The 15,007-nt window shown below is 43.9% G+C and overlaps 2 protein-coding genes across 7 annotated transcripts in view; both read left to right on the top strand.

Moving 5' to 3' along the window:
* BEND5 (BEN domain containing 5) overlaps positions 1 to 9,802 on the top strand; it is a 49,017-nt gene extending 39,215 nt beyond the window's left edge. Inside the window, exons 5-6 of one of the 2 annotated variants that reach the window (XM_012776137.3) lie at positions 1,136 to 1,349; positions 9,267 to 9,802. In XM_012776137.3, the coding sequence (XP_012631591.1) occupies positions 1,136 to 1,349; positions 9,267 to 9,424 (372 nt within the window). In that variant the 3' untranslated portion in view covers positions 9,425 to 9,802. The remainder of the gene's footprint in view (positions 1 to 1,135; positions 1,350 to 9,266) is intronic. The other variant, XM_012776143.2, reaches the window with a different exon arrangement.
* AGBL4 (AGBL carboxypeptidase 4) overlaps positions 1 to 15,007 on the top strand; it is a 1,333,072-nt gene that overhangs the window by 1,104,995 nt on the left and 213,070 nt on the right. The window lies entirely within an intron of this gene.

Raw genomic sequence — 15,007 nt, 5'->3', positions numbered from 1 at the left:
GTCTCTCTGAAAACAAAGACCTTCAGCAGAGCTTTCTCACCTCCTTAGAAAGTTTAGCTCGTTAGCAGCTGCCTCCCCTCTGTCCCCACAGAGGCCATTTCCTCCCTTCATAGACTCAGCAGAAGCACAATATACCTGACAACGTCAAAGTCAAAACTATTTTTTAATGATTAATGTTAGTAAATGGTTTGCAAGTTGTTATAAGAGCCAGAAAGGAAAACACATTTAAAAGCTTATAGCTTATTGCTAGAACATTCTAGATCTTTTGCATTTATCGACTCTGCACTGAAACTTTCTGACGGCTTCCCTTACAGGGAGCATAAGATTGTGTTCTGTTCTGTGTGCTGTCAGATCAAGCTGGGTGTGTCATGGTTGTGTTTAATTTGTTAAAAGCATAGGTATTTTGAGCCAGAAGGAAATCCAACTCTCCCACTTCACAGATAGAGAAACTGAAGCTCAGAGATGGGAAAGGACTTGCACAGCTACACTCTGATCAGCAGGGCAGCTGGTCCCCTCCTCACTCCAACTGGCAGGGGTTTTTAAGCTGTCTGTTGCCTGTAGGGGGCTTTAAACCATCCTGATGCCTAGGCCACACCTAGACCATTGAGCACCAGCAATTTTTATAGGTCCCTGCTATACAGTCACCCCTGCGTGCAGCCAAGGCTGAGAACCACTATGCTGGGAGGATACGTGTCCCAGAATGTTCACATTACAGGGAGGCAGGTCTTATGGTGTAACACAGAACAGAGTTAAGCGTATGTGTCCTGGGATCCAGTCAGGCTCTGAGCAGCCTTGCAATAGCATGAGTATAGTTTAAAATCCCAGCTCTCCCCCTTACTAGTTGAGTGAGTTTCAGCAAGTCACCTCGCCTTTCTGAACCTGGTTGTTTCATCTGAAATGAAAACAGTGTTGCCGTGAAGATTTGAGATGGTGACTCTAAAGCACTAGAATGAGGCCTGGCACATTACAGGTGTTCAGTCAACGATAGCGATTATTTTTACCCTAACGAGGGTTAAGTTAGTATGTGTGGTATGAACCCTCACCGCTGTGCAGTGGTGCTTGTTAAAGGACAAGAGAAGCCTCCCGCTGCCCTCCTGTTGCACTAAACAGGTGCTGGTGTTCTTATCCCTTTCAGGTCCATCTGGGAAGCGGGATTTGGGTTGATGAGGAGAAATGGCACCAGCTACAAGTAACCCAAGGAGATTCCAAGTACACAAAGAACTTGGCAGTCATGATTTGGGGAACAGATGTTCTGAAAAACAGAAGTGTCACAGGAGTCGCCACAAAAAAAAAGAAAGATGCAGTCCCTAAGCCACCCCTCTCGCCTCACAAACTCAGCATCGTCAGAGGTAGGTCACTGAGTGGAAACACAATGGCTGAGAGCCCGTCCTCTACTCTGTCAAGAATGTGTTAGGCACAATTCAATTCCACAAACACTTACTGCAGCCTCTGCAAAGCAGGCCCTGGCCTGGGCAGGGGACACAGGAGCAGATACCCAGATGCCCTGGAAGAGCCCACATTTAACAGGACAAATGAGCTTTGGACACAAGTATAGTTCAGGGAACTAGCAGGAGAGAGGGACAGACGACATTCTAATGGACTTCTCAGGCGGGAGAATAAATACCCTTAGCTAGAAAATCAAGGAAGAATTCCTGGGGCCAGGGGTCACTGACTGGGCCTTGAAGGACACGTGAGACGTGGAGACACAGGTGTGTGTGCAGAGGTACTGCAGGAGGCAGAAGCCCCTTGAACAAAGGCGTGGGGATGGGATAGGAGAGAGTGCTGCTGTGTGCAGACAGCAGTGAAGGTCGAGGCTGGGGAACACATTTCTTGGTGGTTCTAGCATCGTGCCTGAAGCAGTTAATGACATGGAGACTAGCTGATGGTCACTGAACTCAGCTTCCTATCTGGTGCTTGGGAGGGGTTGGAGGGGAGGCAAAGAGACAGGAGGCATTTGTCTCCCTAGAGATAAGTCTATATCCTGGACTCCTTGATTTGCCTGCCGGTTTTCCTCCCCTCCCTCCTTCTCTCCCTTCCTGCCTTCCTACCCAGCCTCCCTCCCTTGTTCCTTCTTTCTCCCTTCCTCCCCTCCTTTTTTCTTCCTTTCTTTTCTCTCCTTCCTTCCTCCTCTCTTTTCCCTCTCTTCTCACTTTCTTCTTTCTTCCCTCCCTCTCTCCCACCCTCTCTCCATCCATTATTCTTTGCCAGGCCCTCTGCTGGGCATTGAGGACACAAAGAGGGGTAAGACACAGTCTCCACCTGCAAGGAGCTCCCAGTTTCTTGGGGAGGACAAACACAAAAACAGCTAGTTACTGTACAGAAAATACAAACTATAGAGGTAGACAGTAGTGTAAGAAGGAGCAAAGAGAATATATTAGTTGCTGATTATTTTGTACACTTACTATGTTTCAGGTTCCGTTTTTTTTTTTTTTTTTTTAATGGTCTCTTTTTAAAAACACGTTTACGTATGTTAACTCATTATCCTCATAACAACCATACTGCCGGCTACTATTATTATTCCTGTTTTACAAATGAAGACGCTGAAACACAGAGATACTAGGCAACTTGACCAGGTCTTACAGCTCATAGGAATAGAGCCAGGAGTCCAAGCCAGCAGGCTGGCTTCAGGTTCTGTGCTCATAAACCACTGTTCTCTAAGCACCCAGGTCTGCCATGTTTTCATAAGGAAAGTAAGACTCAGTCAGTTAACACATATATTTTGAGCAGGCCCCATGGAAGGTTCTGGGATAAGACAACAAATATGTCCAGGAACAAGTCAGATAGTTCCAGATACTGTGAGCTTCCTTATAGGATGTGGTAGGACAAAGAGAGCTGCACTAGTTGGCAGCAGCTGGGATGGTTGGAGAAGATCAGTTTGAGGAGGTGACATTCGAACTGCAAGCTGGGTGTGGAAGAGACAGCCCTGTCTGAGGTCTGAGGGTGGCGAATCAGGCGGAATAAGCAGCAGGTGCAAAGGCCAGTGTGCTCAAGGAGTGGAGAAGTCCCAGTGGCTGGGGTGTAGGGAGGGGAGAGTGAGGTCAGGGAGGTGGGCAAGAGCCAGTCTTACAGAGCTGGAAGGCCGTGGTAAACAACTTGGATTTACTCTACTTGCAGTAGAAAGGCAATGGGGTTCTCCCACTCATGGAGTGACCACATGGGAGATCAGGTAGACAGTGACGCAGAGCTCTCAGGGAGAGATGCCACTGCCATAGACTAAGGGTACAGCAGGGGAAGTGGAGAAAAATGGCCAGGTTGAGGGTATATTTTGGAGGTTGGCAGGATACAGAGAGATTAAGCAACGAGCCTGAGGTCACAGCTATAAATTTCAGAGCCTGGATTCAAAACCACACCCCTTTACTCTGGTCTGGGGCTTGTTCTGCTGTAACACAGCTGCCTCCCTTGCCGGGCTGGCTCGTGATTAATTGATTTAGGCAGCCACTGATTTTTAGATAATCAGAGGTAGCCTTCATTCTGGCTCCTGTCTGAAATGGTCAAGCCTGATTTAGGAGGTCGCCCTGAGAAAGAGGCTCTCCCAGGAATGAAGCCTTGCCTTGCCTGGTAGGTGGCCGACCTCTAATTCTGCTACACTTGTTAGAATGTGACTCAGCAGGTCCTGGTACCTTCCCATAACTGGCTGTCTTTACCATTGTCACGTGATATGAAATCATCTGCTGTGTGTCTGCCTCGGCCCTGGGGACCGTATCTGATTCGTCTCTGTGTCCTCGTTGCCTAGCACAGTGCCTGGCACACAGTAGGAGCTCAGTCAATGAGCGCTGAGCAAAAGAAACACTGAGACCCACAAGCTGATCCCCTGATGGACCATTAGTGTGATTTCTTGTAAATCACTTTTTCTCTCCATGTCTCTGTTCCCTTTGCCGAAAACTTACCTCTTAGGATGGTCAGGGCTGCTGAGGACCGTAGCAGTGAAACAGTCAGGAAGAATACACCTCAGCCGTGTGGCTGGGGCCGTTACACACTCACTGTCCTCAGCCGCAGCTGGGACCTAGATCATTTGCCACATTCTCCGAGTTTCCCTCCCTGGGCTACTCCCCCACTTTCCAATCTCTTTCAATTTCTCCACTTTGTCTCCAAACATGATAGTCCGCTCCACACCTGTGTCTTTCTCAAAAGATGGCCCTGTGTCTTCCTTCACAGAGAAAGGTAGTTTGGGCAGCCTCTAACCACCACACCTACAGACTTAAATCTATGCTCCTATTTTTCAGGTCCCCAAAGATGAGTTTCCTTCTTTTATTTGGTGCTGGTAATTCTCTCCAGCTGGGCCCTAGATCCCAGTCCACCTGCCTTCCTCAGTGCTTTGTTGCTCCAATTATGCCCCTGTTCTACTGATTCCTTCTCAACACCGTTTAAATATGCCTTGATTACTCATTTCTTTCAAAAGCAAACACTCCTTTGAGGGCACTTACGTCACCCAGCTGCTGCGGCGTCTCTCTTCCTTCACATCCAGGCTTCTCGAGAGACTTCTGCATGCTCACTGTGTCCCTGGCAATGCCTCTCCATCTTCAACCCACTTCTCTCTTGTCCTGCCAAGCATTCCTTGGCAGATTTCCTCGCCTCCCATCATTCCCATTGCCGTCAGCATGCTCTTGGCTCTGGATTCAAATCCGCACTCCTCACTTGGCTGATGCCTGGTGATCTGGCCTCGGTGACCCCTCTGACCTTGTCTCGCACTGCCCTTCCCACCTGCCCCCCTGCTGTAGCCACAGAGGCCTTCTTCCAGCTCCTTCCTGTTCCACTGCCGGCAATGCCCATCCTGATCTGCACTCTCCCTCCCTGTCACGTAGAGATGCCTGCCAGCCGCCCGGTCTAAAGGAGCCTCCCCATTGCTCCCTGTCACATCACCCTACATAGAGCCTCTGCATAGCATTTACTTGTTTACTCCATAATTGTTCCCCCTCACCACCTCCATTAGAATATAAACTTCATGAGCATCTTATTCAGGGCTAGCCCACAGTAAGAGCTCAGTAAATACTTGCTGAATCAATGAATGAGGATTCCCAAATCTATGTTTGACCTCAGTTCATACTTCTGAGTTCATGATCCATATATCCAAGTGCCCAGTATTCATCTCCTCTTGGATATCCACATGACATTGGCAAAACTGCTGTCTCGTTCTCCTCCACAAGGCCTCCCACCTCTCATATGTTCCCTGTCTTGGTGAGTGATACCACCAGCCCAGGACCAGGCCTCACCCTTGACTCCTCTACATGCCTCACGGTTAAGCCCCCAAACGCCTCTTAAACCATCAGCTTCTCTCCATAGCCACTACCCCTCCCATAGCCCAGGCCACATCATTCCTCCCCTCCGTTACTCCAGCAGCTTCCAGACTCCTCTCTCCGTTATGTAACCAGAGTGATCATTCAGAAACCAGATATGATCCTTTTACCACCACCCCAGTCACAGCCAGTTCATAGTGTTCATTATTAAAGGCTAAGCTTCTTAGCATGCCATAAAAGCACCTTCATAATCTGGCCCCTGGCTATATTTCCAGCATTATTTTTCAGCAGTGTTACCCTTGAACTCTTAGTTATTACCTTGAAGAACTCCTGTATTCCCAGAATAAGCCTCATTCCCTCTCACATTGGGGCATTTGTAAATGCTATTCAAAGTGCCTGGAACATAGGTCACACTACCTACTTTCCAACTCAGATCTGCTTAAGGGAACCTTCCTTCAGAAAGTCGTCCCTGACCTCTTTGGGCACATGGGTGCTTCTGTTGTATGTCCCAGAGCACCTGGTGCCTACCTCAGTTCTCTTCTTACTGCATCTTTGCCTCCTAGGAGCCTCGTCCACTTACCCCTTAGAGCCTGTAAATGCTCACCATGTAAGTGAATAAGGAAATTGACTTGCCCAAGGCCATACAATTGATTAGAGACAGAGCCAAGCTGAACCCGGGTTTCAGGCTTCCTGCCGTCACCAGAGTTGTGTTGTCTTACTGAAATACAATGTTGATTATTATTTTTTTACTACAACAGGCAGGTTTCAAGTCTGTCTCCCACTCCATCATACAATCGCTGTTTTTAGCCTAATTATTTGAGCTATTCCAGATTGCATTTGGCTGGTTCTTCCCATGCAGGCTGTCTGCTGGATTGAGATTGTTTGTATTTATTTTGTCTTATTTTATCACATTTAGTCACATTTGCCACATAAAAATGGCAAAAGCCTTTACACTCACAGAGTTGGTGAGGATTTTCTCTTCTCTTTGATTTTAAAATCCTTTCTTACCAGACAGCAGAGGGATGGGGTGAATGCTGACACTGCTTTAGAAAGATGAAAGCAGGAGAGCTTGAGCAGAGTCTTGCTCTAATGACAAGCTCCAGAATGACAGTTAAACCTGTTAAGGTCAAGTGACCTTTCGCAGAGTGTCTGAGTTTTCTAAATGAGCCTCAGCATTGCGTTCTGGTTAATTTTTATAACTTTTTTAATAGGACACATTAGCGCTGTTATAAACCTTGTTAATTAAGCAATAATCTCAAATGCTCCCTCGCAGAGGGAGACATTCCCAGCAACTGCAGGTGATTAATATCTAGACTCTAACGAAAGCCTTTTAATCAACCTGAGAAGCCGTTCAGTGCTGTTGCCCCTAGGAAATGAGAATGATTGGAATTCTGTGGGGCCCCTCTGGAAACCTTCCTCCATTTGCACCTTCCTCTTTCTGCTAGGGCTTCTGCAGGCCATCACACCCACTCTCCTGCCTTTCTCTTCTCTCCTTTGCCTCTTTACCTGCCATTATTACCTTGCAGACAACTAGACTTAGATCTGGAAGGATCTCCTTAGATTATCTGGTCTGACACCCTAGAGAGATAGTGAAACTGAGACCCAGAGAGGTTCCCGCTAGAGGTTGCACAGCATCTAGTGTTGGAGCCAGACTTGAACCCCTGAACTTCTAAGCAGTTCTCATCACAGGCCATCTCCCTCATTTGGTTCAGGTTCCAGCAAAGTCACTGTGCCTGTTTGCTTTTTCTTGGCCCAGGGCTGGAGAGGGAAGCCCAAGCACCCCAGTTTGTGGAGGGAGACTATGTGGTTACAGTTCTATTAGATTGTAGTCAGTGCTTCAGCAGAAAGAAAAACCCAGGCAGCTGTGGGAGCAGAGTTGTAGGTAGAGTGGGGTCTCTACTCAATCAGGTAGGTTCCAAGAAGGCTGAATCTGGAAGAATGAGTAGGATTTAGGCAGATGAAGGGTGATTCCAGGATATTCTAGGCAGAGATGAGAAAAGACACTGATGTGTCAGGCAGCTTGGAATGGAGAGGGAATTGCAGGTGAACATAGCAGAGGTGGAGCTGGAGAGACAGGGCCTTCTTGTCTCTCAGTCCTTATGGAAAGGCCAAGGCAAGATGAAGTAAGGATTAATCAGGCTTGGGAGTAGTCAGGAAGCAGTGGAGGTCGCGTAAAAGCTTTTAAAGGCTTCCCTGTGCAAAGCCCTTCTCAGTGGGGAATAAAGAGTGCCCCAGAGAAAGCAGCTTAGCACACGTGCACCTGCGGCATGGCAACAGGAGGCTGGCTGGCGCCGTGCCAGGGAAAGGCTGCGGGTGGGGAGGCAGCAGTGGCTTCTGCCCTGTGCTCACTCCCCTTCTCCGGGCCTCAGGTCTTCTCATATGTAAGTGGAGGAGTTAGCACAAGTTAGTCTTCATAAGCCCGTCTAGTGTTGACATTGCGCATCTCTGAGAGGATTGCCTGCTCTGGGCTGTCTCAGTAAAGACGAGATTTTGCTTATTCTCCATAGCAATTCCTCAAGATTGGATTGGCATTCCTATTTAGGGGAGGAAACTCAGGCTCAAAGAACTAAAAGTTTTCACCCATAATTACATACCCTCGTGGTGCATTCCCCTCTCACACCTAGTCCTCTTATGTCCAGAATGTTTGTGTACCCTCAGGTTTCCCTCAAAAAGCCTTTATTCATTTATTTATTTAACATAAATTTACATAATCTTGTCCCTGTGCCAAGCACTGTGTTTGGCCCTGGGAATTAATAGTTGTATGTACATAGAATACCTGAAACAACCCCATACAGTGTGGTGTAGTATTCCTTACAGTTTGAAAAAGGCTGGCAACATGTTTATCCCACACGCCTCATGGCAGCCTTTAAAAAGATACTCTGTGGTTTGTTATCCCTGTTTATGAGGTGAGGAATCTGGGGCAATGATTTGCACCAGGGCCCCAGGCTAGAAGTCAGCTGAAATCAGGCTCCAGCCAGGGCTTGACTGGGGCTGGCTCTTTGCTTCATTCATCACAGCAAATGGTAGACTCAGTAATAGAATGGCTGTCCTAAGCCTCATTAGTAATTGCCAAGGTGAGACACCACTTCATACTCACCAGGTTGTCAAGACCTTAATCATGTGACAATGTCAAGTGCTGTTGGAATGAGGCAGCCAGTACTTGGACAGGAGTGTCAGTCAGCACAACCACTTTGGGAAACAATTTACTAAGCATCACCTAGTAATATTAAATGTGCACACATCTTAACATTCCGACAATTCCACACCTAGGCCGATACTAGAGAATTTTCTACATGTGTACCCCAGGGACATGTGCCAGGTTGTTTGTGACTGCAAAACCAAATGTCCAGGGACAATAAAATGGATAAACAAATTGTGGTACAGCCATACAATACACCACTACTCATCAGTGAAAAGGAGTGACCTACAGCTGTACGCTTTCATGAATAAATCTCAAAACTATAAAATTTGAGTGAAAAAAAGCAATCTAAAAGATATATAGAGTATAGGCACATTTGTAAAAAGGTAGAAACAGGGAAAAATAAGCTGCATGTTTTTTAAAGATATGTACATGTGTTAACACCAAAAGCAAAGCAAAATTTCAGGAGAATAGTTACCCCTGGTGAGGGAGAGGAGGGAAGAGGATTAGGGAAGGGCACTCAGGGGTTTCAGAGGGACAGAGGTGTTCTGCTAAGCTGGGTGGTGGGTATGTGGATGTCTTAGCATTATTTATTTTTATTTTAGGCTAGTCGATTGAAGCAGTGGGAGTGGAGAAGGAATAAAGAAATCTGTAACTGATTGTGATCAATTAATTATAAACTTACCATGTTTACAGTATAAATTTACAGAGTATATTTACTCTTTTCTAGGTACATTTTATGATGTAAATTTAAAAATATAGCTATACCAAATATGTGAATTGGTATTTGGGAAGTATGTCAGGAGGCACGTTTTCTTTTACACCCCCTTAAAAGATTTGTACTCAAAAATCACCATTAATCCTTGGCCTTCTTGTTTGTTCTCCCTGTCTAGAATGTTTGTATGACAGAATAGCACAAGAAACTGTGGATGAGACTGAAATTGCACAGAGACTCTCCAAAGTCAACAAGTACATCTGTGAAAAAATCATGGATATCAATAAATCCTGTAAAAATGAAGAACGAAGGGAAGCAAAATACAATTTGCAATAAACTTTGGATTTTTCATAAAGCCTTCGTGTTTTCCTTGCGTGGCGTGTGATATGCGAGCGATGGTGCCATCCAAATCGGGCCCCACCTGGTATGTGGGCCGGGAGCCGGTCGGGTTCTGAGGTCAGCAGCTTGTTCTGAACTTGGACTTCCCACTCCAAAGAAGGCAGATGGATTTGCTGATGCCCAGGCAGCAGCCTAGGCCGGTGTGGTTCTGGGGATGGGAAAAGCACTCTTTTCTAAGGGGGACAAGGGGTCTCTGAGTTGCCTATCACCTGACCGGGATTTGAACTGATATTTTTACCATTTAAGGACTTCTATCTCTGTTCCTCTATTTTGTTCTATAATAAAGCTTCATTAATTCTTTGATGTACACAATCATTATCCTCATTTATTTAGAATATTATGCAGTAGAGGTGACCAGTGTGCTATAAGGCCTGGAATGCCCTTCCGTTCAGGGGAGGAACATTCAGGCTGAAAGAGAGAAAATTCATAAGAGATGTGATTGCTATCTACATATGTGAAGGGCTATCTCAAAAGAAAAAGATTACTTTCTCTGATTTCAAAGGCCAGATCTTGAGCCAATCACCTTTGTCACTCAGGATGATCTGAGATTCAGCTTACCTGATAATTTGAATCAATCTTCGTAAAGGAATGAAGGGGGGGGGGTGATAATGTTAGATGTGGTATAAAGTTACATTCAGGAAACAGACATTGTCGCCCGGTATCAGTTCTTTCATCCTATCTTGTATCTCAAGTGTTCTTTGAAGTTACATAATTTTTATCTCTTTCTTTATTCAGTTACTGAATCTCTAAGGTACCTGGCACACATTTGGGTAAACCACATTTGAGCTTCCTGTTGATTTGCACTTTGCTTTCTGTAATGCCTATGGAGTGTGCATTGTATATTACAAAGGGCAAGGGCTTTGGGCTGACGCTTCTAGACTCCAAGCCTGGCTCTCTGCTTGCTTTGGACTTAACCCATCTTCTCTGAGTTTCTATTTTCTATTCCATAAAAAGGAGATAGTATATACCTTGCAGAGTTGCTACAAGAATCAGAGATAACATACATAATGAAGTGCTTGATAAATGTTGGCAATTTCTGATTATTGGCTTTTAGTTATTGGTTGGAAAGCTTTGGCCTTTGGTTTCCCTAATGGTTTATCCATTAATTGGTGGTCTGTAACTGAAAGCTTAGGGTCACTGGAGTAAGTAGAGGAAGTGGCTGCCACTTTGAGAACTTTTATTTTACTAAATAAAATCATTTGCAATGTGAAATAGTATATGCCTGCTAATAGGATACATAGATGTGAATTTCCCCTTATGGTATTTTCCTGGCTTTCCATAAACTGGCAGTATAAGCAGTCTGGGACAGATCACTTGCCTTCTCAGAGTCCTTATCGGTATAATGAGGAAAATAATGCCTACCTCACAGGGCGTATGAATGATTTAATAATAATAATAGATACTTAATATGTGCTAGGACTTTTCTAAATGTTTAACATAGGTTAACTCATTTCATGAGATAAGTAAAGTTCCTGACTCTTAGCAGATATTCAGTAAATTCTTGTTAAGGTATGTTCATTTAACGGCGTGGGGCATCTTGGGCATGAATAGGTAGAATACATGAAACTAGAAAAAAGTATGTGTCGTTGTTGAGATGGTCTCCTTTTCTCCCTAAGCATAGCAAAGACACAAATAGCCAGATCTGCATTTCTCTTTAAAAACTAATACAGTGAGGTACCTGCTATATAGGTGCTTTTAGGCTAGTGGGGGAAATAGGTATGGAAATATCTACAATAAAAATGCTATTACATGTGTGAAAGTGTTTTGTGTAATGTATAATATATATGTTATGTTAGAGATAAAACAGGCTGGGAAAGATTGTGGGATCTGGGTTCAAATCCTGACTTTACCATTTCCAGGCAGGTCACTTGACCTCTCTGGGCCTTGTTTCTTTTAATGTGGAGATAATGATCCCCAACTCAGAGTTCTAGTGAAGAGTAATCTAGATAAAATCTGTGGAAAGTTTCTGTAAATCACAAAGACCCATGCAGATGTTAGTTATTATTTTTGGCACATAAGGCAGAATGTAATCAGGAATGGATACACCAATGAAGCGTACTTATAAGAGCCAATTCTGATACAGAATCAAGAGGTTTCACACAGTAGTTACACTGAGATGGTTTTGAGCCCCTGTTGTGTACCTGGTGCCCTGTTACTATGATATGACGGCAAGACCATCATTTTTACACACAAATATAGGAATGGGCTCAGAGTAAATTAAATAATTTCTTGTCCAAGGTCCTGGTGCTGTCAGCAGTGGAGCTGGATTAAAATCCAGGTCTGCGCAAAACCTGCTCTTTTACCTCTTGCCTGAAAGATGAGTGTAAACTTATGTCCTGAGATTAGAATCTAGCCATGTAATCTCAGGGTATGTTTAGGGGAGTCTCAACCTAAGTAATTGATCAATGGATTAATTCAGGCCATTTGGAGGGACTAGGAATAATAATACTGTTTATAAGCATTCATAGTTTAATTATATTCAAATACAGAACACAAAACCAAAATTCCTATTATGTATTAATACTAGCATTTCCCAAACTATCCCAATCTTAAAAATTGGCCAAGGTGCTTAAAATACAGATTTCCTGGGCTTTGGTTTTGAAAGCCTGATTTAGTAGATCTGGGATAAGTCTGGGAATGTGCATTTTAACACAAGTACCGCTTCTGAAAAGTATCGGTTTCATAGAACTCATTAGAAGACCTGCTGCAGTGAAAGAATAGTGTCTCCTAGGTAAAAACAAATGAGCCAAAAAACCGATGTTCTGTCTAAAGCGCCTAAGGATATTTGAAACTGAGAATAAATTTCTTCTTAAATAACTGAAGATCTGCCTTAACACCTTGTTTAGAGTTCCACTTCATGCTCACTAAATGCTGTTTAGCTGGGCACAATGCAGAAGGTGACTCTCTGTCTAGGCACCAGTGATTAGTCCCTCACTTGTACACTTAGATTCTTTTGATTCCTGAGCCAGGCCAGTGAGTCGTGTAGGAGAGAACAGTCAATACGGAGCTGGCAAGACCTGAATCAATGAGGTTTGGGCACTTGTCTTCAGAAGCCCTGGCAACAAGTTCTCTGTTACCAGATGAAATGGAAAGATGGGACTTGGCTAATTTCCTAGCGGGGGAAAATGTGTTAGTAAACTGTTAGGTGTTTGTGTGATACTTGTATGAATTTCTAAATTATGACTTTTTTGTAATTATAAAGATATAAAAACCATAGAAACTTTTGGAAAAATAGAGAAAACTCTCCAAATTGCACTGCTGAAAGCTTTGTGATATATCTCACCTAGCTAGTCATTTTTCAAAGGTGTAAATATGTCTTTTACTTACTTAAGTTTTTAGTATATGATCAGATCTGTATCCATCCCTTTGCCTTTAACATGTATCCCTGTATTTGGTGAAATTATAACCGTCAGTTCCAACATCTACAGAGTGTACTGACACAGGCTACAATTGAGTAAACCATCTGACCAGCTGCCCAGGCACTTACCGTGGGGCTAACCCATAGGTCTGCCAGTTGATGAAGGGCCTGACCGCACACTTGCGTCAAGTGTGGTGGTAGGATGAGCTTGCGTTAGGATGGAGATGCATTCGCATTCAGTTCCCGACTCTAGCACTTACTACCTCCCTTGCGACAAGATATTTCACCTTTCTTAACACCATTTGCAAAATGGAGGAAATAATACATAGTTATAGGGTTACTGGGAGGACCAAAAATGTAATTAAAGTGTCCAAACAAGGGAGGCTAAATGGTCATCAGAGTTAACGTTGGTATTCGTCTCCTCTCTTCTTCTTTTGCTGCACCTGTTCATTCCTCACCAGAGTGTGTTCCTAGCCGGTCTGTAACCTGCTGACTTCTTACAAAGTGGCCTTGGCTTTCATGCCCACTTTTGGCTCTCTACATTTGTCATGTTTATCCCACACTTCTCGGTACCCTGGGGTCCTTCCCTGTGCATGTTGACTAGGCTCACCCCTGGGCCTCCAGCGCCCCTCACCAGCTCAGCCCCCATCCCCGGCAACCCAGCTGGCCCATTTGCCCCTCTTTGGATTTTTAGATTGTTTATGAATAAAACTCAGATGAAGAATTTTATGTTACACAGTGTTTTCCTTTATATTTTTCATTGTTTTTGTAGGGTGATTTCACCAGGGTCAAAAAGAATGACATTTTTATCACTATTGATACATATAATGGTTGTGACCACTTTTTAAATTATTTTCCCAACTTAGTAGGTGAAAAAAACTATTACATTTTATATTGTCTTTGATTATTGCCAATACTGCACATCTCTCCAGAGTTTGATTTATTCTTTACAGAAAAGAAAAACGTGTTTAAAACCTGTCAGTAGTTCTAGCAGAATCCTTTTCATTTTCTGTGTGTAGTTTTCTCATGCACCTCAAGTTGACTGAGGAGTAAAGAAAATTTAAATTAAAGTATCCTCATTGACCAGTGTGTTTACCTTAGGCATTTAATTTTAGCTTTTATATCTGCAAATTAACATACCAAAAGATAGTTTCATCACTTCTTTTGAGGGAATTGATCCGTTTTTGTGAGGAGCTTCATAGGCTCATGGAACCTAAGGGTCAAAGGTGAACTTCGAGGTTCTTCACCCAGATGCCACCGTAAGCCAATGCCTCTCCAGACCATGCTTGAATACCTCCAGATAGGAGGAATTCATCTTCCTACCCAGGAGTCCATCCAATTATTGCCATCAGTAAAATGTTCTTCTGTTGAGCTAAAAACCTACTTCTCTGAGACTTTTTAAATTTAATTTTTTTAATTGACAAATAATAATGTACATATTCATGGGGTACACAGTGATGTTTCAATACATATGTATAGTTATCATATCAGAGTAAATAGCATATCCATCATCTCAAAGATTTATCATTTCTTTGCATTGGGAACATTCAATAACCTCCTTCTGGCTCAAATTCTCTTTATAAACCCACACAGAATGCTTCCACTTGTAGCCCTTTGCTGAGTTAAAGGTGGTTATCATTTTTTCTCACCAACTAAAAAGTAGCTCAAATTCTGTTCCCTCGTTTCTCATGTGAAGGAGGCTGCATGGGTAAGTGGAGACTCTGGACTTAAACAGCCCTGTGTTCAAGTCCTGATTCTTCCACTTAGTAGTATGTGACCTGAGCAAATTCTTAGCCCCTCTCTCTTAGCTTCAGTTTTCCTGTTTTGAAAGTGGGAATAGTAATAGCTACCTCACAGGTCTGTGTCAAATGTTACGTAAGATAATGTGAATCAAGTACCTAGGCAGCCAGTATCTCTTAGATCCCTAATCCCAAGAACACTGACCATCCTGGCCACTCTTCTATAGATGTGTCCCTAAAGATGGGCTCAGGACTGGACGTGGTACTCTGGGACTAGTCTGATCAGCAGAATGTCACCCCTTACTCTCAGGCTTTGAATTAGCATCTTTAATAATAGAATTATCTCATATTGAGCCAATAAGGTAAGATTGAGAGTGTGGGAGGAATGTCACCAAACACTCCCCTGTTCCCTTTTTTTGTCTA

This window comes from Microcebus murinus, chromosome 2 (genome assembly GCF_040939455.1).
Source record: "Microcebus murinus isolate Inina chromosome 2, M.murinus_Inina_mat1.0, whole genome shotgun sequence".
NCBI lineage: Eukaryota > Metazoa > Chordata > Mammalia > Primates > Cheirogaleidae > Microcebus > Microcebus murinus.
This window is presented reverse-complemented; position numbering and strand designations above follow the sequence as displayed.